At 56.2% G+C, this 25203-nt stretch overlaps 1 protein-coding gene across 4 annotated transcripts; it reads left to right on the top strand.

Moving 5' to 3' along the window:
* On the top strand, nucleotides 1-24856 carry MSI1 (musashi RNA binding protein 1). 4 transcript variants are annotated; one of them, XM_036354438.1, is made up of 15 exons: nucleotides 2-186; nucleotides 355-395; nucleotides 912-993; nucleotides 1071-1155; nucleotides 3993-4034; nucleotides 6021-6113; nucleotides 9837-9885; nucleotides 10956-11038; nucleotides 11563-11680; nucleotides 17242-17322; nucleotides 18736-18792; nucleotides 21869-21937; nucleotides 22693-22847; nucleotides 23286-23349; nucleotides 24715-24856. In XM_036354438.1, exons 1-14 carry the CDS (start codon nucleotides 128-130, stop codon nucleotides 23325-23327), a joined length of 1056 nt encoding a protein of 351 aa, XP_036210331.1. In that variant the 5' UTR covers nucleotides 2-127; the 3' UTR covers nucleotides 23328-23349; nucleotides 24715-24856. The 4 variants fall into 4 exon arrangements, with proteins under 4 accessions (XP_036210333.1, XP_036210331.1, XP_036210332.1 ...); XM_036354437.1 differs by having other exon boundaries at nucleotides 3-186; nucleotides 22660-22847; nucleotides 24715-24855; XM_036354440.1 differs by lacking the exon at nucleotides 18736-18792 and having other exon boundaries at nucleotides 1-186.
* Nucleotides 24857-25203: the final 347 nt, after the last annotated feature.

The following is a 25203-nucleotide window of genomic DNA, read 5'->3' as shown; positions in this document are numbered from 1 at the left end:
GCGGGGTCGGGGGAGGGGGCAGCATGGCCTGTCCGTCCGGCCCCCTTCGCCGCGCACCTCATCTGCCCCGCGCCGATCGCTGCCGCCGCCGCCGCCGCTCCGCTGCCCGCGCCGCCCGCGGCTCCCGATGGAGACTGACGCGCCCCAGCCCGGCCTCGCCTCCCCGGACTCGCCGCACGACCCCTGGTACGGCCCGGCCCGGCCCGCCCGGCCTGCCCGGCCCGCGCCCGCCCCGGCCCCGCCAACATGGCCGATCCGGGTCGGGCCGGGCCTCCCCGGCGCCCGGGCCCGCGCCCCCCGCGCCCCGGCTCCCGGCGCTCACGCGGGCCCTTTGTGTCTCTCCTGCTCCCGCAGCAAGATGTTCATCGGGGGACTCAGCTGGCAGACGACGCAGGGTGAGCGCGCCGGAGCCGCCGGCCGCAGGGCACCCGGACCCGGCGCCGAGCGGACCCCCAGCTCGGCCCGCGCCCGCTGACCCCGGCGCCCGGCGCTCCCTCCGCGCCCCGCCCGGGACCCCGAGAGCGCGGGGCGATCGGCGAGCGCGCACGGCCCGGCGGGTGGAGGGGAGGAGGCGAGGGGCTCGGGGGGCGCCGGGGGGTGGGCTGGGCCCCCGGGACCCGCCGGCGGCAGCGCCAACTCCGCTCGCACCTGCGGCTCAAACTTTTGTGAGGCGGCTCCCGGCGCGGCGGGAACCGGCCGGAGTCGTCCCCCCTCCAGCCCCGCGCGGCCCTCGGCTTCCTGGGGCCCCTGCGGGCGCCCGGAGCCGGCACGGGAGCCCGGGGAGGGCGGGGGGTGGGTACGAGCGCTCCGGCCGCCGGGCGCGGGGGCGGCGGGGCCGCGCGGGTCACCGGGGGCAGAGGACGGGGGAGGGGAGGCCGGGCGGGCCGGTGCGAGGCGGGCGTGTGTTGCAGAAGGGCTGCGCGAGTACTTCGGCCAGTTCGGGGAGGTGAAGGAGTGCCTGGTGATGCGGGACCCCCTGACCAAGCGATCCAGGTGAGCCCCTCGCCGCCCGCCTGCGCGCGCCCCGCCCGCTCTCCGCCGGGTCACCATCTGCCTCTCCTCCCGCGCAGGGGCTTCGGCTTCGTCACCTTCGTGGACCAGGCGGGGGTGGATAAGGTGCTGGCGCAGTCGCGGCACGAGCTCGACTCCAAAACAGTGAGTGGCCTCGCGGCTCCGGGGTCCTGGGGAGCGGGAGGCCGCGGAGGAGAGTCGGGGCTCTGCCCGGGGGCAGTCGGACGGGGTCCGGACGGAAGGGGGGAGCTTTCCGAGGAGAAGGGCTGCCAGGCTCGGAAACTTTGTCACTAGACTTGAAGGCAGAGAGAAGAGAAACCACCCAGGCCTGCCCTGAGCTGCTCCATCCCAACCCCTCCAGTGTAGGTGAGGGAAGGCTCAGCTACCGCCCCCCCCCTCCCCCCCCCGCGCACCTCTGGCCCCCCATAAGTGCTCGTCTTCAGGCCTCCGGGAGGAGGCTGGGGTGGGGCGAGGGCTGCAGGGACCCACCCCGTGGCTTCTGTGAACTGCAACTAGTACTTGGTGCTGACACCCCCTCATTCCAGACCAATGGCAGCGCATCCCTGAACACCCCCCTCCCGCCTCCCCTGACTTTTGGGCAGTGAACTCCTTGCTCTGTGACCTGCTGGACCCAGGAAGGGTTCCTGAGGGGGAGCCAGCCTGCCTGGAAAGAGCCCTTTGAGGCTGGCTCTTAGCGGCCTGTTTGGGATTCAAACTGCTGGAACACTTTTGCTGTTGTCCCACTGCTCCCCGGGGTCTTGGGTCCTGCAGGGGGCGCTGGCCCAGGCCCCGGCTCAAGGGGAGAGGGAAACGGAGAAAGTGATAGGGGTTACTCTGCGATGGGGTGACCTGTGACTGGGGAGACCATCTGCCCAGGGCCGGGACAGCGTGCTCTCTCTCCACACTCCCCCACTCTCCGCCAGCCCTGGGCCTCCCTACTTGGGGCCGGCACTGGCTCCTGTTTACCTGCAACAATAGCTGGTTGTGCCCAAGAATTTGTTAAGTTACCGCCCGTCCCGCTCCTGTTATCTCGGCCAGGGCTCCCACTCCTGCTCCAGTGAGGAGCAGATGAGGCCAGGCCTCAACTTTGCAGCTCTGAAAGGATCTTCTTGGCTCAGCCTGAGTGACCCAAGCTGGGAATGGAGAGACAGTGGCCTATTGTTTTTGGTGATTATCTGCCATCAAGCTGCCTGTTCTCCTACCATCCCCTGTCCTCAGAATGCACGGTGGCTTCTGCACCTCTGTGTCCTGAGATGCTGGGGCTGGGGCTGGGGGAATGGAAGGTTGATAAGGGCCAGAAGAGAGGGGAGGAAGGAGGGCGAGATGGCCTCCCTCTGAGATTTAGAACTCAGGGGCAAAGGTCTTGTGTTTGGCATTCTCTGGCCCGAGTTAGGGGTGGTGGGAGGGAGGTTTATTGTGGGGAGTCTATTTTGGGTTCTGACTTTCACCTTTTATTTACTTGTTGGGTTTTATTTATGTTGCCAGCTGTGAGTCAGTGGAGGTGGGGAGTATCCGGGTAGGGTGTGTGTGGGTCTGCTGGACGGAGCTTGGGTACCATCTCATCTCCCCATGGGGTGGGGTCTGCGCGGGGGACTGACTGAGGGGTGCTCCCTTGGCTGGGGAGGCCGCTTCCAGGAGAAACGGGAGGAGGAAAACATGTACAAAATCACACCTTCAGACGGGGAAATGGTCAGCGGTGATTTTCCCTGGAGCCCAGTGGGACTCTGGGAGAGCGGAGGCACTGCCCTCGCATGGATTTGGAAGGTTCCTTGTCTGTGGGCGAATCCCAGTGGGGGAGCCTCGAGGAAGCTGGCCCTTGGTTTGTGCCGTTCAGGCAGAGAGCCGGTGGCCTAGAACAAGGCTGAGTTTTGAACAGAAGGAACTTTGGGAAAAGATAGCTCTTGCCTGCGATTGGCTGGCGAACTTCTGAATGGTGCCCACCCATGTGGGTGCCAAGAAACTCTGGAATGACCGGGCCTCATAGGTCCTGCATTGATCACAGTGCCTCATGCCCTGCCTTTTAAGTACAGGTAGAGCACCCTGGCATAACCACATGCATGTTGCTGTTCCCTTCTGGCTGGTTGTTCACAGCCCAGGGCAAAGGTGGCCCCTGGGTAATAGCGCCTTTGCTTGTGCAATGAAGGGCAGTTCACAAAGGACCGCTTTCACCCTCGTTATCTCATTTGATTTCCCCCAGCCGCCCCTGTGAAAAGCGGATGTGATTGTCCCCACTTTGCAGATGAGGGAACTGAGGCTCAGAGGGGCCAGGCAAGTTCCCGAGAGCACAGGCTCGGCCAGGGGCCCAGAACTTCTGAGTCCAAGTCCTCCGGCCGTGCACGTCACCAAAGCCTGGGCTCTGCCTCACCGGAGCCTAGCGCGTTCTCAGGAAGCTGTGTGCAGCCTCGGGGAGAGCTGTTAGGTGTCGGTAACATCAGGGAAACAGAACTGAGTGCATTCCTGGTGGTTTATGGACTCTTATCTTGAAGCTAAGGCTTTCCATTCCCAAGCCTTCAAAGTCTGAATTGCAGGCCTCGCCTAGACAGGTGTCCGTCTGTGTGAAGTCAGTTCAGCTGGGAAGGTCCTCGAAATACCTGGTGCTTAAAGGACTAAGACTGTGCTTGTTTTGGGGCGCTCTTGCTGTAAGCTAGACACCCTGCCAAGTGCTTTGCAAGCGTTATCTCACACAGCCTGCAGATGGCCCTAGGAGGTGGATGCCACTCTTTGTCCATTTTACAGGTGACCCTGACCCTGAGGCTCAGAGAGTTTAAATAATTTGCCTAAGGTCTTTACAGCTGGGAGGTAACTTAAGTGGGATTTGAACCCCGTAGCCTGGCTCTAGGGCCTAAATGCTTAATCACTGCACTTTCCTGCTAGAGGCTAGTTTCTGTCACCTCTGTGTCCTGGGATGAGAAAGGCCTTCAGGGCTGCAAGTTGTGTGGTAACCCATCAATGTGTGATAACCAAGGCCCTTTCTCTTTCAGATTGATCCCAAGGTGGCCTTTCCCCGGAGAGCACAGCCTAAGGTAGGTGTGTGTCTGTCTGGGAGGAGCTCTATTACGGAGGGCAAAGATGTTCCCAGCATTCCTTTCTGTGAAAGATGCTTCTGGAACCTCTGTATGGACTGGGATGGGGGGAGGGAGGATTCCCGATAGCCTTGCTCTGTAGATTGAAGACACCATGTATCATCTTTCCATCTGTGCTCTGGGGCGGACTGGGAAAGGGGCTGCATGTGTTGGAATAAGGGGAACCTCTAAGCAGCGGATCTCAACCTGTGGGTCACGACCCCTGAAAATACATCCTGCATATCAGATATTTACATTACGATTCATAACAGTAGCAAAATTACAGTTATGAAGTAGCAACAAAAATAATGTTATGGTTGGGGGTCACCACAACATGAGGAACTGTATGACAGGGTCGCGGCGTTAGGAAGGTGGAGAACCACTGCGTCTAAGGGGACTCATTGTCCTGTATTTGAAGCCACTTTGGTTTGGACCCTGAGTGGAATTCTCACCTCGGAGATCACAGCCTCTGTTCCCAGTGCCCTGGGGGTCAAATCCAGGACAGACCTACCCCCTGAGGCTGAGCTAGAAGAGAAGGGCCAGGGAGCTGCTTCTGACCCCTGTCACCCTGCTACCTCTGGATGTGTTGGGCTTGAGGAGGGGGAAGGGACCGTGGAGTCCATCACCTGCTGTCTTTCAACTTGGGTGACCGTGGCTGCCCTCCTAAAAGTGCTCTCTTTCCCTGGTGCTGTGGCAAGTTTTTCTGGGTGTGCGGAAAATGGATTTCTGAGCAGTTGAGCTATATAGCACTCAAAACTTTTGGTCCAGGGCAGAGGCCTAAGATTCTATTCCAGGCCCCAGGGCAACTAGCCGGATTGTAATTTTTAAGCAGTTGAATATAGGAGACAGACAGGAAGGCTGGTTACAGAACAGGGGCCCTGTGTCTCTGACTTATCAAGTGTCCTAAGACTGGGCCCCACTTCAGGAGATCTTCCTTTCTCCTTTGCAAGAGGGGTGGTGGGCACTGAGATGCTCGAGGGTTCTGAGCCATGGTGCCCAGCTCCTGCCACAGCGAAGGGAGAGGGGCAACTTGTAAGAGGCAGGAAAGGGGCATCTCTGGAAGGGCCTGAAAGCAATTATGGAGCAGGTATTCGAAGGCAGCCACGCCGGGGAGCACATGGTCGGAACTGGGTTAATTCCATTAAGCAGTTTGGTGACAGAAGGTGCTTTAGTGTTAGGATGGGGCTGGGAATTGCTGTGGATTAGCCATGCGCTCCTGGGGTAATTAGGACCATGTGTTCTTCCTAAAACAGGACTGGGGCCACAGGGCTGCCAGAGGTTGGATTGGGAGGAGATTGATGAGGAAAATGTCGGCATGGAGTTTAGGGAGACCCTGTGATGGGCCTTGGCCTCTCCCAGGGGGAGCTGGTGGGGTCTTTAAGTTAGGCTGTATGTAGGTCTGGGTCACTAACCCACCCCCTTCTCTGTGGTGGTCTTTTTTTTTTTTTTTTTTTTTTAATATATTTTATTGATTTTTTACAGAGAGGAAAGGAGAGAGATAGAGAGTTAGAAACATCGATGAGAGAGAAACATCGATCAGCTGCCTCCTGCACATCTCCCACTGGGGATGTGCCCGCAACCCAGGTACATGCCCTTGACCGGAATCGAACCTGGGACCTTTCAGTCCGCAGGCCGACGCTCTATCCACTGAGCCAAACCGGCTTTGGCACTCTGTGGTGGTCTTTAGGGAAGGCATTTTCCCCATAAGACCCCAGGGAGGGAGGCAGGAGGGAGGCACATTGGAGCCAGCCAGGGTGTGGGGTGCACAGCTGCCTGTGACAGGCCTAGAGGCGGGGGTTCGAGGGGGAGCTCAGGGGGGGCCTTCCGAGTAGCTGGGGCCACAGAGAGCTTGTCAGCTGGCGCCCTGGCAGGAGGGCTCGAGCCCCTGCTGGTGGCAGTAGGCCACAGGACTCAGATGCCCACTTTCTCATTCTCTCCCCCTAACAGATGGTGACTCGGACGAAGAAGATCTTTGTAGGGGGGCTGTCAGTGAACACCACGGTGGAGGACGTGAAGCAGTATTTTGAGCAGTTCGGGAAGGTGGGTCCAATCTGGGGGCTTGCTGGGGGCGTGAAACGCCTGGAGTTGGTCAGTAGCGAGCAGAGTCCAGCCAGGTCATTCCAGTTACTGCAAAAGGTGAAAGAGGGGTGGGTCCTTCTGAGGGTGAGGCAAGGCCAACCCACTGTTCAGGCTCCTGGCCTGCCCGTGGGCCTCACACTCTGGACACGTCCCCAGGGACAGAAGCCACACAGTAGCTCTCTCTGTTGTTGCCCTTCGCCTGTGTTTTTCTCTTCCTTATCTCCATTCTCCCGAGGGAGGCCGCTCTCCTGTAGCCAGTTCAATCCAGTCACCCCCTTGGCCTCCTGGGAGCTTGCACCTGTCCAGGCCATGGGCGGCTGCACCTTCCCCCACTCCTTCCTGGTGAGGATGATAAGGAGGCAATAAATAGGACTCCCAATTGCACCAACACTCGGCTGGCACAGGTGGGAGTTTGGGGCAGGAGCTGGGGAGGGGGGTGCTGATCTTCTACCTATTTATTAGTGTGTGTGTGTGTGTGTGTGTGTGTGTGTGTGTGTGTGTTGGGGGAGGGGGGTGCTGGAGATCAGGCCCAGAGGTTTGGCTCTCTGCTCGGAGATGCATCCAGCTTTAATTGCCGGGCTGTTTGTGAAGTATAAGATGTAGCGACAGCAGACCATAGGCTGTCCCCAGAAAGGTGAGCAGTGTCAGACAGAGCCAAGGTTCCAAGATGGCCAGGAGGGGACCAAGTTTTAATCTGAGGATGAAGCAGGACTGTGTGCGTAGCACTGGGCCCCTGATCGGCTCCTGCGTGAGGCAGGCTGCAGGCTGGGTCTCTGCTCTCCTATCAAAGCATCTGCAGGTCCCTTTTAGGCAAAGGGCAAAGAGGTGGCTTGGGAAAGAGGATGTGAGTTGGCGACGAGGTGAGTTTCCAGCGCCCTGTCTCTAGGGGAGAGGCCAGAAGGTGGGGGGTCCCGGGCCGGCGGATGCTGGCGGCGTGGGGGCCAGAGGCCCAGGCTCAGGCGCCTCCGTGGGGACCTGGGTCCCGGACGGAGGGCAGGTCGGCGGCCTGGGCCCCAGAGGGAAGGACGCTCCTGGGAAGCAGCAGGCCCGCTCGCTCCGGCGGGGTGTCTTTGTGTCTGAGCGCCGAGCATTAGAGCTCGCACTAATCTGATCCAGCAGCTGTGATTGGAGGCCGCCTGCCCCCGGGGCCGGCGTCGCCATGGCAACCGGGCCCCAGGAGAAGCCGTCAGCGGCCGCGTCTTTTGTTCGGGCCTAAATCGGCGTTGGCATGTGAAACCGGCCCGGGGAGGCCAGGGGGAGCCGGAGAATAGGCTGCCAGGGAGCGAGGGGGACAGCCGGGAATGCCAAGGGCCCGGCGGCGGGGGGGCCCCGCCCGGATCGAGGGGCCGCCGCCGAGGGGGGAACAATGGTCAGCCGCCATGGCTGCCACTCAGGCTTAGGGGCTGCCGAACTTGGCGGCTCCCACTGGTCAGCAGGCCCGGCCGCCTCCCCTCCCCCTGCCCCAGCCCCCCTGCCCTCGGGTTCCCATGGAGACCAAAGCCTATTAAGGACACCGCGCTGGGAGCCTCTCTCCCCTGAGCTGGCCCCAGGAGGGGACACTGGTGGGGGTCCTCTGGTCCCCCAGCCACTTCCCTGGCTCCCTGCCCTGGCCTCGACCCCAGTGCCCCGCTAGGGTCTGTCCAGCCAGAACTCAGGTGGAAGGGTCTGGGGGTCAGGGATGGGGGGTTGGAAGATTGGGTAGAGGAAGGCAAAAAGGGCTGTGGATTTGGGCTGAAATCAGTTTGTGAATCAGGCAGGAGCTCAAAGTGATAGTATCAGAGGGCTGATTCTTAGTTCGTTCATTCATTCATTCATTCATTCAAAAAATAATTTTTGAGCCCAAGTCAAGATGCTCAGTCCCTTGGTTATGGTAATCGCCGACACAGGCACTGTTCGCGTGAAACCTTCGAAGGCAGTGGTGCGGGGCTGCTCTCTCCAGCTTTGCCCTCTCCCGTGTGACTGTGGGCAAGCCCCTCCATGATAAGGTGATAATAAATAGTCATTATTTATTAAGCACTTACTGTATCCCGGGAACTATGAATTGAGTGTTACATGCACTGTGTCATTTAACTCCTCCCTAAGACACTCTTACACCAGTTTCACAGATGAGTAACCTGAGTCACGGAGACACAGAGACACTTGCCCAGGATTACCCACCAGCAAGTGCAGGACCTCGGATCTGAATTCAAAGCCTGTGCTTTTATACAGCCCTCCTTGCTGGGTCTCTCTTCCACGGTTGAGGGGGTGGGGAGGACGTGCTAAGCCTGCAGTGTCTGTCTCGTTTGCAGAGTTGAGCAGATTTGGGATGGGGACTCAGAGAGGGTCCTGAGGATGAGCGTGAGGGTGACACTCCCCAGGAGGACACCAGGGCAGGAGAATGTCATTTCCTTCACAGAGTCTCCAGGACCCAGCTCCCTCCGGGCTCAGTGGGGTCCTGGCTCCCTCAGCGGGGCAGTCAGAGGCCCTATTCCACTCGGAGCCTGTGAGCGCTGGAGGGCCACCCTGTTCAGGGATTGCCCTTTCCTTCAAGGAGGCACATGGCAGGCCTGGAAAGAAAGCGAAGGAGCGTGGGGGAGAAGCTGTGCCCCTGGGGGAGAAGCTGTGCCCCCGGGGGAGGAGCTGTGCCCCTGGGGAAGGAGCTGTGCCCCTGGGGGAGAAGCTGTGCCCCTGGGGGAGGAGCTGTGCCCTACGCTTCAGGAAGTTTTCCTTCAGCCCTTGGGTGTGTGACCACTTGTGTGTGTGTGTGTGTGTGTGTGTGTGTGTGTGTGTGTGTGTGAGGGGGTGTCAGCGGCTGAAATGCAATGGAGGGTTATCAGAGGCAACCCTTGATTTCCACCAAGGATGAATCAGACCTTAGCGTAACCCCATGAGTTAGCTGACATTGGCTGAAGAATTAAGGGGCCAGGAGGATGCACCAGCTGTAGGCAAAGGGAAGGAGGTGGGACTATAGGAGGGAAGCTAAGACCTCTGGCTGACCAAGTATCCAAAGGGATGCCTTGAGGGAGTAGCCAGAAGAGAAAAGCCTGGGGTCCAAGGGAGGGAGGATAGTGTACTGTAGACCCTCCCTTTTCCTCAGCCCCTTCCCCTCCCCCAGTCAGTGGGAGGCAAGCAGCCCAGGCACTGAACTCTACTTGGTTTAATTACAGCCTCTAGCAAAAGGAAACCTCAATTAGAGGAAAAACTCTGTACCAGGAGAGGGGAGTTGAGACTGGCTGTAGAGGCTGCTGTCCTCCTGGCCTTTTGCAAAAAGGGAAGAGGCTTTTGCTTCCCCATTTCAGGTCTTGAGCTTGTATTTCCTCCTCTAGTGCCCACTCAGTGCCTCTTCCTCTCAGACTTGATCTAAGATTTGCTGTGTGACCTTGGGCAGGTGACTTCACCTCTCTGATCCCATTTCCTTATGTTCAAAATGAGGATCTCACCGTGCAGGGAATGTGGAAAGGATTATGGGACAAAGTGCCAGGCACATACTTGGCGCTTAATATTTGCTGGCTGGTCCATTGGGAATCTGGTGGTTGAAAGGGGTTGTGGGTAGAAAGTTGTCCCCAGCGTGGGGAGCAGGTTTAAGATAAAGCCTGGCCTGGGGAAAAAGGGGACCGGAACAGGTGTGGGAGGCCCTGCTCCTGAGTTGTGGTGGGCCCCCTGGTATCGGGTGGGTCCTCCAACAACAAAATGGCTCTGTTTCAGGTGGATGATGCTATGCTGATGTTTGACAAAACCACCAACCGGCACCGAGGTGAGTGTGGCCCCTCCCCCTTTCCAGGCCAGGCTGGGGGCCTGTGGTCAGCCAGGGGCTGCAGGTCACAGCTGCCCTTTCATCTCTCCTCCTGACATCCTATCCCTGAGGATCTGCATCCTCTCTGGGGCCTGGCCTTACAGAAGGCTTTTGTCCCGCCGTTTCCTGTGCTAGAAACTTGCAGAATTGCAGACACCCGAGAGGAGCAGCCTCTCCCCCAGCTGAGCCCTCCCCCCCACTCGGCCTGCTGTCTGCCCAGCCAGTGTCTGTACTGGGGCTTACCTTGTCCCTGGTAACCAGAGCGCAGGCCAGGCTGCCCCAGGGTCAGGCTGACTTGCTGACTCAAAGCCCTTCGCCCCCCACCCCCCTCCGGCAGAGCCCAGCCCCCAGTCCCCTTGCCCCTGAACCTGGGAGCATCTGGGCCACAGTGTTTGCACAGCCCGGTTGTTTTTCTCCCAAAGGCCTTGCCTCCTGAGACTCCCATTCCAGTCCCGGGGCACACGGGGAGGAGGCAGGGCTGTGTCTCCAGTTGCTTCAGGACTTTGGGCCTTTTACCCTGTTGTGGGAGTGGGGTCTGTGCGCTGTCTGTGGATACCTGCATGGGAAGGTGTCAGTGTCTGAATGTTTGTGTATGTCTGTTGTATCAGGGGTCTTTATGTGTTTGGAAGTACGTGTGTGTGTCTACCTGTGCGTGTGGCTGTACAAACATATGTTGGGTGTGCACACTTCTGTGTGAGTTTACATGAGGGTCTGTGCGTGTTCCTCCCTTCCTCTTTGGAAAGCATCTGGGGAAGAGAAAGGGCCGGGGAGTGAAATTTCGTCAGAGCTCTGCCGCTTTCCCTTGCTGTGTGATCTTGAGCAAAGCGCTTCCCTTCCCTGAGCCTTGGTGTTCACATCTGTGATTTGGAACGAGGAACCCTGTCTCGGCAGGTGTTGAGAGGCTCCTGGGCTGAGGACACGGCCTCTTGTTAACGCTCAGACACTCCCCTGCAAGAGAGGAGGTGGTGTTGGTATGACTTGGTGCTGGGTTTTGACCATGAGCCGGTTCTGACCCTGTGTTTGCCCTCTAGGGTTCGGATTTGTCACTTTTGAGAGTGAAGACATCGTGGAGAAAGTGTGTGAAATTCATTTCCATGAAATCAACAACAAAATGGTGAGCTGGGGTTGGGCGGGGTGGGGGTGCAGAGAGAGGCTTTGGCTCCTAGCTGAGCCAGCCAGGGGCACTCAGAGACTCTGGAGGCAGGCAGAGGGGCTCCGTCAGTGGGGTTGAATCAGTCCCCCACACCCTGAAAATCTGGATAGCAAGGCAGTGTCCTGTGGTGGTTAAAAAGCCTGGGGTGGGGGTGGGGGTGGGGGCGGGGGGAGCAAAAAATAAAAAAGCAGGGATTGAAATCCTCACTCCACTACTTGCTAGTCTAGTCGTTGGGCAGATGATTTTCGCTCTCTGAGCCTCAATTTCCTCGTCTGTGAAATGGGAGTGACAATAGTACCTTCACGATTGGGTTGGTGTCAGTAAGCATTCATGAACTATTGCCTGCAAGCTATTTACACAGTGCCCGGCCCAGAGTGAGCGCTCTGTACACGGCAACTGACATTAACCGTAAAGAGGCCGCCCGGGAACCCAGGGTGGGTGACCCTAGGACTGTAGGAGGAACTGACCGCCACGTCTCATTGCAGGTGGAATGTAAGAAAGCTCAGCCAAAAGAGGTGATGTCGCCGACCGGCTCAGCCCGGGGGAGGTCTCGAGTCATGCCCTATGGAATGGATGCCTTCATGCTGGGCATCGGCATGCTGGGTATGTGCCAGGGCTCCCAGGGCTGCTGCGTGTGGTATCGCCTCTGCGGTCTGCCCTGGTCTGCCCTCCTCGCTTGAGTCATTGGGTGGGAGTGGGGACGGAGGCCCTCAGGTCTGGCGGGCCTGCAAAGGTGGGTAGTTTGTTGTGGGGCACTGCCCTCTGGTGGTGGCCAAAAGAATGGTCCAGCTGCTCTTCACTCGGTCTTGTCCATCCATCCATTCATCCATCCAGTAAACAGGTATTAAGCAACTATAAACGCCAGGCACTGTGCCAAGAAGCACGACAGTGCCTATCCTGGGACCTTAATGGTTTGGCATGGAAAAAAAAACAGTAATAACATAAATACATGGCTTCAGGATGGAGAAGTGTAGGGTGCCAAGGGAGCATGGGTCATAGGGCACTTAACTAAGACTTGAAGAAGCCAGAAAAGAAGATACATTTCAGCTGAGTCTGCAGAGTAAGTAGGAGCTGGGGGAAAGGGAAGGGAAAAGTGTTCCAGGCAGAGGGAACAGCACTTACAAAAACCAAAGGCCTTTGGGAAGGGAAAAAGGCTGCTGCTTGTTCATTCAACTAATATTGATTGAGCAGCTTCTGAGAGGCAGCACCTGCCCTCATGGGGTTTCCCATCAAGTGGGAGACAGGAGTGAATTGGCAATGTCACCACAGAGGGACTGGAAGCAGTGGGAGCCCAAAGAGAAGCCTAAACCCACCTGGGAGTCAGGGAGGCCTCCTGGAGGAGGTGAGGGCTGCCATGAGTCTCAGAATTTGAGCAGGATCAGCAACACCTGGGGCCCGCGATTGAGGGTGGAAAATCTGAGCTGGGCCCCCAGGAAGTTCACAGGTTCCCTGGGGAGACAGGATGTGCACACACAGAACGGGGTCTTTATGCTGGGGAGGGGGAAGGGGTGCGCTGGGAATTCCGAGGAGGGGGATATAATGTGGCTAGAGGGCCAGGTTTGGGGTCACAGATGAGGTGGGTGAGGACGGCACCCTCCAATTGGCGCATGGTCTTCTCGAAGTTTTGGGTGGTTTTTTCTCTTTACTTTTTTTTTTTTTTTTTAATATATTTTATTGATTTTTTACAGAGAGGAAGGGAGAGGGATAGAGAGTTAGAAACACCGATGAGAGAGAAACATCGATCAGCTGCCTCCTGCACACTCCCCACTGGGGATGTGCCCCCAACCAAGGTGCATGCCCTTGACCGGAACCAAACCTGGGACCCTTGAGTCCGAAGGCTTATGCTCTATCCACTGAGCCAAACCGGTTACGGCTCTTTACTTTTTATATGGGAGTAGTTGCAAACTTTCAGAAGAGTTGAAAACATGAAGTAGCACACAGAACACCCATATACCCTTTACCAGATTCATCTGTTATTAACATTATACCCACTTACTTTGTCATTCTCTCTCTCTCTCTCTCTCTCTCTCTCTCTCTCTCTCTCTCTCCCCCTCTCCGACTCTCTCTCTCCCCCCCTTCTCTCTCTCTTCATACATATGTCTACACACACACATAATACACTTGTGATTTTTCCCTGAATTATTTGAGTAAATTGCATGCATTATGGCCTTTTACCCTTAAATACTTCACTGTGTATTTCCTAAGATTAGGGATATTCTTTCATGAGACTACATAATAATTGCCAGCGTTACACATTTATATTAATATGGTATTTTAATCTAACCTATCTGTTTCTGACATGCCTGGTTGGCCCAGTAATGTTCTCTAGAGCATATTTTGCCTCCACGAACGAGCCCAGGGCTAGAGTCACGCCTTGCGTTTAGTTGTCCTGTCTCTTTAGCCTCCTTTGATCTGGAACGTGGAGAAAGTTTTCTTCTCTTTCTTTTTTTTTTTTTTTGGATTAATTAAATCTTTATTGTTCAGATTATTACATTTGTTCCTCTTTTTCCCCCCATAACTCCCCTCCACCCAGTTCCTACCCCACCCTCCTCCCTCCCTCCCCACCCACTGTCCTCATCCATAGGTGCACGATTTTTGTCCAGTCTCTTCCCGAATCCCCCTCACCCCTTTCCCCCACAAGAATGGTCAGTCCACTCGCTTTCTATGTCCCTGATTCTATTATAATCACCAGTTCATTCTGTTCATCAGATTATTCACTTGATTTTCAGATTCACTTGTTGATAGATGTGTATTTGTTGTTCATAATTTGTATCTTTACTTTGTTCTTCTTCTTCCTCTTCTTAAAGGATACCTTTCAGCATTTCATATAATACTGGTTTGGTGGTGATGAACTCCTTTAGCTTTTTCTTATCTGTGAAGCTCGTTATCTGACCTTCAATTCTGAATAATAGCTTTGCTGGATAAAGTAATCTTGGTTGTAGGTTCTTGGCATGCATCACTTTGAATATTTCTTTTTTTTAAAATATATTTTATTGATTTTTTAGAGAGAGATAGAGTCAGAAACATCGATGAGAGAGAAACATCGATCAGCTGCCTCCTGCACATCTCCCACTGGGGATGTGCCCGCAACCCAGGTACATGCCCTTGACCGGAATCGAACCTGAGACCCCTCAGTCCGCAGGCCGACGCTCTATCCACTGAGCCAAACCGGTTTCGGCAGTTTGAATATTTCTTGCCACTTCCTTCTGGCCTGCAAAGTTTCTGTTGAGAAATCAGCTGACAGTCGTATGGGTGCTCCTTTGTAGTTACCTACCTGACTTTCTTTCTCTTGCTGCTTTTAAGATTCTCTCTTTGTCTTTTGCTCTTGGCATTTTAATTATGATGTGTCTTGGTGTGGTCCTCTTTGGATTCCTTTTGTTTGGGGTTCTCTGCGCTTCCTGGACTTGGAAGTCCATTTCTTTCACCAGGTAGGGGAAGTTTTCTGTCATTATTTCTTCAAATAGGTTTTCAATATCTTGCTCTCTCTTCTTCTGGCACCCCCATAATTGAGATGTTGGTACGCTTGAAGCTGTCCCAGAGGCTCATTACACTATCTTCATATTTTTGGATTCTTTTTTCATTTTGCTTTTCCGGTTGGGTGTTTTTTGCTTCTTCGTATTTCAAATCGTTGACTTATTCTTGCGATCCTTTAGTCTGCTGTTGGGATTCTGTATAATATTCTTTATTTCAGTCAGTGCATGCTTAATTTCTAGTTGGTCCTTTATCACAACCTCAAGGGTCTCATTAGATTTCTTGTAGGTCTCATTAAGTTTATCGGCAGTTTCTAGAAAATTCTTGAAAAACCTTAAAAGTGTGGTTTTGAACTCTATATCCAGTAGTTTGCTGTCCTCCATTTCTGTCATTTGTGTCCTTTTTCTTTGTCTCCGCATTTTTTTATGCTTCCCTGTGTTGATAAAGTGGTTTTCTGTGCTGAGTGTCCTCTAGGGCCCAGTGGTTCAGCCTCCCCAATTACCTGAGGAAGACACTCTTGGTGCACCCCCTTGTGGTCTTTGTGCACAGTCTTGTTGTAGTTAAGCCTTGATTGTTATAGGTATCACTGGGAGGGATTGACCTCCAGGCCAATTGGCTGAGAATCAGCTGTGTCTGCAGTGGGAGGACTTCTGTGCTGGAGACACCCCTCTGGGGCAAGACTTGCTTCAATGGGGCTTTGTTGCTCACTGAGTCTGCCCCCTGAGTGTGTCCTTTATGGTTCCATGGAGCTGCAAACTGGGTGGTCCCACTCTGACCTCTGGGTTTCCTGGCTCCTGGATCTCTAGGGAGGTGCTAATCTAGCCTTTGCCTGAGGCTATCCAGCAAAAGCCTCCCTGCAGGGCTTGGGCGGGGTGGGTCCCACGGGATCAACAGGGCGGGGCTAGCAGTTATGGCTGCTCTCGGAGGCTCCGCCTCTCAGTGTCTGGGCAATCGCTGCAAGCCCCTCCAAGAGAAAGCTGCCCTTGAGTTCTGACCGATGCCAGACAGTCCCGCTTCTCCCATATGAGTCTGGGTCCCCAGAGACTCGCCTGGAACTGGAGCTCAGAGCCTGAGACTCCCTCCTGATTGAAAACGACAACCGCGCCCTCCGCCGCCAGCCCGCTCCGTGTGCGCCTCTGTACCTTAGTATTTTACTTCCGCACTGCGCCTCCTCTGAGTCTCGGTATGCTTTTCTCTTTCCTTCTAGTTGTGGAATTTCCACTCAGCCAGCCTTTCTGTGGTTCTGGATGAAGTCCGTTCCGTCTTTTAGTTGTATTTTTGAAGTGGTTGTTCGAGGCAGCAAACTCCAGTGTTTACCTATGCCGCCATCTTGGTTTCTCCCGAAAGTTTTCTTTTCAAGGCGATTTGTTTCCACCCTATTTAAAGATTGAAAGCAGAAAAGGGAGTCCTCTGACAGCTCGTGAGAATGGCGGCTGGGTGGCTTGGAGCGTGTCAGATGTGAGCCTGAATCCCATTTACACCGTTATTATTCCTAAATGACTTGGTTCACAGCTCTGAGTACTTGTTAGACGCAAGCACTGTGCTGGTGCTGGAGATTCAGACGGAGACGATGGAGGAAACAGAAAGTCAGCACTTAAATTCTTTTTTTTTAAAATATATTTTATTGATTTTTTACAGAGAGGAAGGGAGAGAGATAGTTAGAAACATCGATGAGAGAGAAACATCAATCAGCTACCTCCTGCACATCTCCCACTGGGGATATGCCCGCAACCCAGGTACATGCCCTTGACCGGAATCGAACCTGGGACCTTCCAGTCCGCAGGCTGACGCTCTATCCACTGAGCCAAACCGGTTTCGGCAGCAGCACTTAAATTCTGAAATAGATTCTGATAATGGTCTCCAGGGCTCTGAAAGGGAGAAGCCAGGGTGATACGGTAAATATTGTAACTCTTGTGGGATGACCTCTCTGAGGAGGTGACATTGAGCTAAGGTTTGCACAATGAAAAGGACCCAGTCATGTGAAAACCTGGTGGTGGGGGGGCAGGTGGCGCGTGAGTGTTCCAGGCAGAGGGAACAGCATATGCAAAGGCCCTGAGGTGGAAAAGAGCTTGGGGAACTTGCCCTAACCGGTTTGGCTCAGTGGATAGAGCGACGGCCTGCGGACTGAAGGGTCCCAGGTTCGATTCCAGTCAAGGGCATGTACCTTGGTTGCGGACACATCCCCAGTAGGGGGTGTGCAGGAGGCAGCTGATTGATGTTTCTCTCTCATCGATGTTTCTAACTCTCTATTCCTCTCCCTTCCTCTCTGTGAAAAATCAATAAAATATATATTTAAAAAAAAAAAAAAAAAAGAAGAGCTTGGGGAACTTGAGAAACAGTAGGGAGGTCAGTGTGGCTGGAGCAGAGTGACCGAGGACAGAGTATGATGAGGATGGGAGGAAGGCAGGAGCCAGAGCATGAAGGGCCTGGCAAGGGTTTGAATTATTCTTAGCCAGGAAGGGTCAGCTCTTTTGAGCCTCTGTTTTCAATCTACACAATAGAGTTCCCAATGGTAACAATTGCTTAGGGTTCTTATGAGGTTTAAGTGGGCTTGGCCAGGGCTTGGCCTGCGGAAGGTGTCCGGTACATGTGACTGGCTGTTACCTGGGAGATGAGCTGGGAGGGAAATGAGTGGCTCAGTGTTCCCGCTGACCAGGGTGAGGCATCTGACACGCGACCCCTTGCCCCATCAGGTTACCCCGGTTTCCAAGCCACGACCTACGCCAGCAGGAGTTACACCGGCCTCGCTCCCGGCTACACCTACCAGTTCCCCGGTGAGTCCTGTTCGGTGTCTCTGCTACCACCATGTCCCCGGTTCCCAGGCAGTCTGACTCCTCAGGGCGGTGTTTGGGGGTGCATGGCTGGGGCTGGGGGGCTGCCTGCTGGATGTTTGGAAGGAAGGGCATGTCTGAGGAAGGAGCACCTCTCCCCACCCACCCCTTCCTCCCCCATCCCGAGAAGCTGGGGGTGGGAGCGCCAGCGTGGCCCTGCATGGCACGTTCCCTCCCAGGCCGGCCTCCTGCCTCTCCCGCACCCGCCCCCCCCACCCACGCAGGGCTGCCACTTCCACCAGAGAGGGCACTGGGCTCGTGCAGAGGGCACAGGGCTGTGTCTGTGGACACACGGATAGTGCCACGTGCTCCCCTGAGCCCTCCAAGGCCAGCGGGACCATGTGAGACCCGGATGCTGAAAAGCAGCTTAAAAGCGTGGTGACCACCACCCTCATTTGTGACTCAAAGTGAAAACAGCACTCTGCCTTCACATGGTGGCAGGGAGCCCAGCCCAGATCTGACCTCTCCCACGATGACTATTCAGTGCTGTTTTCTCTGAAATCTCACGTGTTTGCAAGGCTCTTGCTTTCTTGGCCTTATTTTTAGAGGGTCCCAAGCACTGCCTCACTGGCCCCTCTGGCGGCCTGTGTGCACCTTCCGCGGTCTGACCCTGACAGCACCCTCGCGGGGGCAGGCTGACGCTCCCCGTGTGTAGGTGAGGAAGCGGGCTCAGAGGGGAGAGGCGGCTTGCTAAGGTGACTCGACTGGAAAGTTCTGGAGCTGGGAGCCCACCTGAGCCCGACCTGCTCTAGGTCATGGCTTTACCAACGCTGCTTCCCCAGCTCCTCCTTCCCCCGCAAAACTAGGAGTCGAGGAGGATTCTGGGGGATGTTGAGGTGCAATCTCGAGCCTTTTAAGAAACATCGGCCCGGCCAGCGTGGCTCAGTGGTTGAGCCTTGACTCATGAACCAGGAGGTTATGGTTCGATTCCTGGTCAGGGCACATGCCCGGGTTGCCGGCTCCATCCCCAGTAGTGGGTGTGCAGGAGGCAGCCGATCAGTGATTCTCTCTCATCATTGATGTTTCTGTGTCTCTCCCTCTCCCTTCCTCTCTGAAGTCAATAAAAATATATATTAAAAAAAGAAACACCAGGAATGGTAGCCCAGCTTCGCCCGTGCCCAGGGTATAGGTGGCAACTCTCCTCACTCTTTCTGCGTCTGTCTGTCTCTCCGCTCTGTGTCTGTGTCCCCTCCCCCACCCTGGCCTGCTGGGACCGTGCTCTCCCCATCCCCAGCTCTTGGGTCCTGTGCATGGCCTGTCCCCCCACCCAGTGTCCCTGTGGGTGCATTTGTCCCCCCGGCCCATGCCCGAGGGGCCTCCCTGCATCTCCCTAAGCTGTTTTACGTTTCATTTTAGAATTCCGTGTAGAGCGGACCCCTCTCCCGAGCGCCCCAGTCCTCCCCGAGCTCACAGGTCAGTTGCTCGGATTTCGTACGCCTCGCAGGCCACGTGGGGGGGAGGGATGGGGGACCCTGTTCTCCTGCCCGCCAGCCCTCCCGCTGTGGGGCTGCAGCAGACCCTGCCTGGGCACTGGCCAGTCTGTGTGGCTACACGGCCCTTGAGCAAAGTTACTCATTCATCCATTTGGCAAATATTTGTCCAGCGCTTCCCATGTCACCCACCACGCAGGCTCCGAGACCCAGTGGTGAAGAAGCCAGGGTCTCAGACTCAGAGCAGAGTGGGCCAGGTGGGGACTTGGGCAGACGGGCGGCACGCCTGCACACCACGCCCCGGCTGACCCCTGTGGGGAGGGGGTGCACACCCAGTCCATTTGGGTCTCATTTTCCAAGAGAAGCCAGAAACCCGGCCTTTGCTTTCAAACGAATTTTCCAATTACAGTGGAACCTCGTTTCTCGAACTTCATTTGCTCCGAAGGCTGTTGAAAAACCAACTCATTTTTAGCAGTCGTGTCATTGAATTAATCCGTTCCAGACCCCCAAATGCTTCCCTGTTTTAACCTTTTTTCTATACAGTACATGTCTGTTAGAATGTCTAATCTATAAATGAACACTTTAAAAACAAAAAGAACGTGAAATGGAAATGAAAATTTAACAAAAAGGAGAGGAAGTATATAGTAAAAAAATGAAAATTTCACAATAATTATAAGCAGCAACAAAAGCAAAAAAAACCACGAAAATATTTACAGCACAACGTCCTGAGATGTTAACAGTGGTAAACTGACTCGTTCGAACATTGTCTCCTTTGCTTGTCACTTGAGAGATGCGTGGCTGATCATACAGGTATCAGCACGAAAGGGTTGTCAGGTTAGGAAGCGAGATGTTTGAGAAACAAGGTTCCACTGTATTTTCAAATGTTGGCAACAAATTCTAAATTTTTGAACCACTGCGGGCCAAATGAGACCTATTCAGGGCAAACCCAGGCCTCTGGGTGCCTATTGGGGACTCTGGGCAAGTGGCCACTAGCCATTTCTCCGACTGCAGCTTTCATATCGACCCATCAGCTTAGCTCCGAGCTGGGGGCCAGGCCGAGGGGAAGGGAAGGCGCTTACAGATGAGATGGGCTGCAAGGGGTTTCTCTGCTCAACCTGCTTCTCTCCCCCGCACCCCGGACTCCCCCAACCTGCCATGCGTGGAGGATGGATGCTGCTTTCGACGAGACCTTCCTTCCAAGGGGTGCTCTGGGGTCCCCCCAAGTGGAGAAGGGAAAAGGGAAGCATGGGGTGTAGAAAGGGGAGGGAGTAGAGAACCCTGAAGGTGGGGGTGATAGAGGCTCTTCCCTGAGTAGAGTGGGGGTTTGACCAGCAATGGGGGAGACAGAAAGGGATCTTTCCTACTCATTGAGGAACGCTGTGTTGAGGACCCACTGTGTGGGACACTGCCGGGCCTGCAGTCACAGAACTTGCAGCCTAGAGAGGAGACAAATGCTTGGTAGGCAAGTGAGCTCAGTGGTGAGAAGCATGTGTGTGGATTGGCCACACGCGTTGCCTTGTGGGAATGCCTGAAGGTGCCTGAGAACAGACCTCAGAGCCCAGCCCCTGCCCCCCAAGAACAGAGGGGAGAAACGCCCCCCTCGAGCGTCTTGGCAGGGGAGGGGTCCATCCTAGAAGTCTGGGGCCTGAACTTTTCTCTTGCCTTCAGGAGACGCGGGCGTTTCAGTTATGCATTCAATAGACATTCATCATGTCAGATGCTGTTCCAAGCTGTGCAGATACAGCAGTGAGTGAGTTAGAGAAGGTCCTCCCTCCTGGAGCTGTGGCGGGAGAAGCAATAAGCAAGCAAACAAGTAAATAAGATACTTTCAGAGGGTGAGACATCCCAGGAGAACAGAACGGAGATGTGGTGCGGCGGTAGTGAGAGTGGTCAGGGAAGGCTTCTCGGAGGAGGTGACAGCTGAGTGAGAAGAAGCCGACTGCTAGTATGTGAAGCTCTTCAGCAAGCCTCCTCTGCATGTGGGAGCGGCTCTGTCCCAGACTCCAATTCCCAGCCCATTGGCCACGCCTGCATTTTCAGGGACCTTCTCAGGGATCCCTAGCCCCAGGCCCAGTTCTAGTTCAGGGTTAGGGTGACTCAAACAGCCCCAAGGGGCGCATCTTAGGATGGGAGACTGATGTTCCTGAGGGCAGATGCCTACTCTGCAGACCCTGGCTCTGGGCAGAGTTGCAGCCTCTCTGGGGCTGCAGTGACAAAGCCAAACAGCAGGGGGCGCTCACCCCAGTCCCAGGGAACTCCAGGCTCCAGCCAACCTGTTCTTTAACGTGTGGTCCCTTCTCGTCCTTCAGTGGACATTTATTAAACACCTGCTGTGTACCAGGCAGGGTGCTAGGCACTGTGGAGGTGCAGGTGGAGGTAGAAAGCAAACAAAGGGAATCGCAAGATCCCTGTGTCTGAGGAGGGGCTGAGAGGATTTGGGGGAGGCGGAGCTTGCTTCTGGCTGGCTGTGGCCAGGGGGGCCCTGAGGCAGGACATTGGATGCACAGTTTATGGAGGACATGCTCTCAGGAGAGGGGAGAGGGAGCAGGCCCGGCAGCAGAAGGAGCAGAGCGGACGTGTGGCCTCCACGGCACTGGGGCTCAGCCGGTCACGCAGGGAGATCTGGGCGGGCACCTCGGTCACCCGCATCTTAGGCAAAGGCCCGTGTCAGTCAGTCACTGGCTCCAGCTGGCTGGGTTGGGAAGAGGGACAGAACCTCCCATTTCCTTTGGGCTGGGGGACTCCTTTTGGGCCAAGGACACTCTGGAGCAGGGGCATCTGTGGGCAACGCTCAGAGCAGCTCAGGTTGAGGTGCCCCCCCCCCCATGAGTGTGGGGTGGTTCCCGTGTGTCCCTGGAGTCCAGGGGGAGCAGAGGCTGAGCCGAGGGCTGGGCCGCCATCCTGCCTCCCACCTGTGTCCATCCATTCCGCCGGTCAGGGCACCGGTGCAGCCTCAGGGAGCCCTTTCTGCCTTGACCCTGGGGCTGCACTGCCCCCTGCGGTGGGTGAGGTCTGCCCCCTCACCTGCCACTCTGAAGTGCCCGCCCCTTTCCTTTCAGCCATTCCTCTCACCGCTTACGGACCAATGGCAGCGGCGGCGGCAGCGGCAGCTGTGGTTCGAGGAACAGGTAAGGCCTTCTGGGGTGCAGGAAGCAAGGGAGGGGTGCAGGGGCAGAGAAGTCTAGAGGCGGGGAGGCAGCCACCACCACCCCTTTTAGAGAGGGTTACTGTTTATTCATCACGGGTTAGCTGAGCACCTGGCGAGCCAGCAGGAGGAAGGCCGGCCGCTCTCTGTCCTCAGGGCCTGAAGGCTGGGGGGCGTCAGGCATTAAGAAGGCGGTGATTCTGAGGGGGATACTGCTCCTCTGGGGGAGGCAGCTACAGAGGAGCTCCCAGGCCTCAGGAAGGCATCTGGGAGGAAGGACTTCACTTTCAATGTGAAAGCAAAGAGGAGGAACAGAGTTCCCGGCAGGGGGAACAGCGTGTGCAAAGGCTTTGTGTGTGGAGCGCAGGAATGGGTGTGGGAGAAGGAGGGAGGCGGGGCCAGGTCCTGGGAAGACACTGAGCGGTGAAGCAGTGGAGGGACGTGACTTCAGAAAACGCACCAGCTGCACAGGGAAAGGCTTGAAGGGCTCGGGAAGGAGGCCTAGCGATCAGTGAGGAGGCCGCGGAGTGGTCCGAAGATGATGGGGCCTGCGCCAGGGCTGGTGGGTGGGTGGACCTGGGGGACCTCCAGGAGGGGGACCCCCAGGCCCTGACGGGATGAGGCAGCGGGAGGGGTCACGGTCAGGGTGGGTGCGACCGGTGTGAAGGCTCCAGGGCTATCACTGTCTTCTTTCTGGGTTGCCAGGCTCTCACCCCTGGACGATGGCTCCCCCTCCAGGTTCCACCCCCAGCCGCACAGGGGGCTTCCTGGGCACCACCAGCCCCGGCCCCATGGCTGAGCTCTATGGGGCAGCCAACCAGGACTCAGGGGTCAGCAGTTACATCAGTGCTGCCAGCCCCGCCCCCAGCACCGGCTTCGGCCACAGTCTTGGGGTGAGTGGCTGGTCCCGGAGGACCCCCAAAGTTGGAGGAGGGAAAGGCCTTGCCTGTCTGCAGGGCAGAGGGAGGCGAGGGGCAATGAATGAGAGTGTCGCCAAGCGGGAGGACAGGAGCCCTCATTCATTCAGTGGGCGTTAAGCGATGCCCGCTGTGTGCCGGGCACTAGAGATATTGTGCCAATACGACTCACCATCTCTGCCCCAACGGAGGCTGATTCCTGCACAGGGAGGGTGGGCTCATTTTAACAAGGGCATTGCTTCTATGGCTACACGCAGCCCCGGCCCGCCTGGGGGACCTTTCAGTGAGCCTGCAGTGGGAGGAACGCAGGCAGGCCCGGGAAGGGGCTGAGCTGCACCTCTGTGTCCTGCGGGAGCAATGGCCTGGGCTTTCTCTGCTCCCCCCGAACCTAGGAGTCAACTCTTGTCTTCCCAGGGCCCCTTGATTGCCACAGCTTTCACCAATGGGTACCACTGAAGCAGGAGACAGGTGGCCAGAGGTGAGGAGGTGCAGGGGCCTTGGGCGGGGATGACCTGGGGAGGCTGGTCCCAGGAGCCCAGCCTGGGACATGGAGCCCTTCGTCCAGTGGGGGTCGGACCTTCATACCAGCAATGGTTAAGGAACATGAAAAGCTGCTCAACCTGCTACATAAAAAATATAACTGAAAACAGTAGCAGGCAAAGATCTTTTAAAGATTGCTAATGCCCAGCACTGATGAGGGTGTAAGGGAAACAGTGCAGATAGGCTCAGGGTTTCCAAAAGTCAGCCTGGCAGTGCCCACCCAGACTTTATTATTATTTTAAAATATATTTTTTATTGATTTCAGAGAGAGAGAGAGAGAGAGAGAGAGAGAGAGAGAGAGAAATATCAATAATGAGAATCATTGATCTCGGCTGCCTCCTGCACGCCCCCTTCTGGGGATCAAGCCCACCACCCGGGCATGTGTCCTTGACTGGAATTGAACCTGGGACCTTTCAGTCTACAAGCTGACACTCTATCCACTGAGCCAAACCAGCTAGGGCTCTACCCACACTTTAGACATTCATCCCCTTGACCCACCGATTCCACTTCTAGGCATTTATTTTTAAAACTGCAAATAACTGAATTGCCCAGCCAGAGGAGAGTGCTAACTGTGGGTGTGCGCATACCACGGGGCCTTACTCAGCAGCTGAAGCAGGGACTGCTGGCGGCACGCTGCACACAGCCAACATGCAGTGTATGGCGGGGGCGGCGGGGGAGGGCACGTGAGCCAGTGACCTTTCGGGTTTTATTCATTCACTCAAACAGCTATTGAGCAGGATTCCAGGAACGGGGGCCGTGTAACAGACAAAAGCCAGCGAGCCCTGGCCGGTGGCTCGGCAGGTTGGGGTGTCGTCCTGTACAGGAGGCTGCGGGTTGATTCCCCGTCAGGGCACACACCCAGGTTTCGGGTTCAATCCCAGTCGGGCGGATCCGGCCGCAGCTGGTCCATGTTTCTCTCACATCCTTGTTCCTCTCTCTCTCAAATCAATAAACATGCCCTCGGGCGAGGGTTTAAAAAAAGGGGCTTGAATCCCTAAAACAAGTTCATCGTTTTTTAAAGCAAGTGAGATCGTTCTAGATTGTGTGAGGGGCCACTTTAGGGGCTCAGGGAAGGCATCTCTGAGAAGGTGACATTGGAATAAATCCAGCCGTTTACAATCTAGGGAAGGAGCTGTCAAAACTGGGACCCCCAAGTGCCAAGCATGCGAACAGAGCTCACCTAGGAGGGAAATGGGAAGGAGGCCTGGGGGGGGGACCTGTGTTCTGGGGCCCCCGAAGAGCGGGGTAAAGGGTCACGGGGGCAGGACGCCCCCGGAGCACCCACAGCCTCCCTGTGTTTCAGCACCCCCCCTGCAGCTGACTGAGGACCAGGAGTGAGCCAGCGAGGGCGCGGGACACCTCAGCCGCAGCCGCCGCCCCCTCCCCGCGACTCGGACGCTACTGCCTGCCCCCCACTCCCGCCCGGCCCCTGGCCCCTGCCCTGCTGCCCCCGGACAGCCTGGCTCCCCTACTAACCCCCTCCTCCGCCCTGGCCCCCCCGCCTGCCCGCTTTTATTTATTTTGGATTCGCCGGGCGCCCCCCCCCCCCTCGGCGGCGCCCCAGGACCCAGCAGAGGCTTCTGTCTGCGCAGCTGGAGGGCGAGGGCCTGGGGCCGCCACCCCCGGGTTTCTATTCTCATGCTCCCTCCTTTGCTCTGCCCCCCCCCTTTTTTTTTTTTAAAGAAACTGTTTTTTAAACTATTTCTAGGTTTGTGAATGTGAAGCCCCAGGCCGCAGGGGGCCACGGGCCAGGCGCCCCCACCAGCTGAGAACAAAATGCCTGTGTGGTGGG

Source organism: Myotis myotis, unplaced genomic scaffold, assembly GCF_014108235.1.
Source record: "Myotis myotis isolate mMyoMyo1 unplaced genomic scaffold, mMyoMyo1.p scaffold_m19_p_20, whole genome shotgun sequence".
Classification (NCBI taxonomy): Eukaryota; Metazoa; Chordata; class Mammalia; order Chiroptera; family Vespertilionidae; genus Myotis; species Myotis myotis.
The sequence above is the reverse complement of the archived record's forward strand: the minus strand, read 5'-3'. Positions and strand labels throughout refer to the sequence as shown.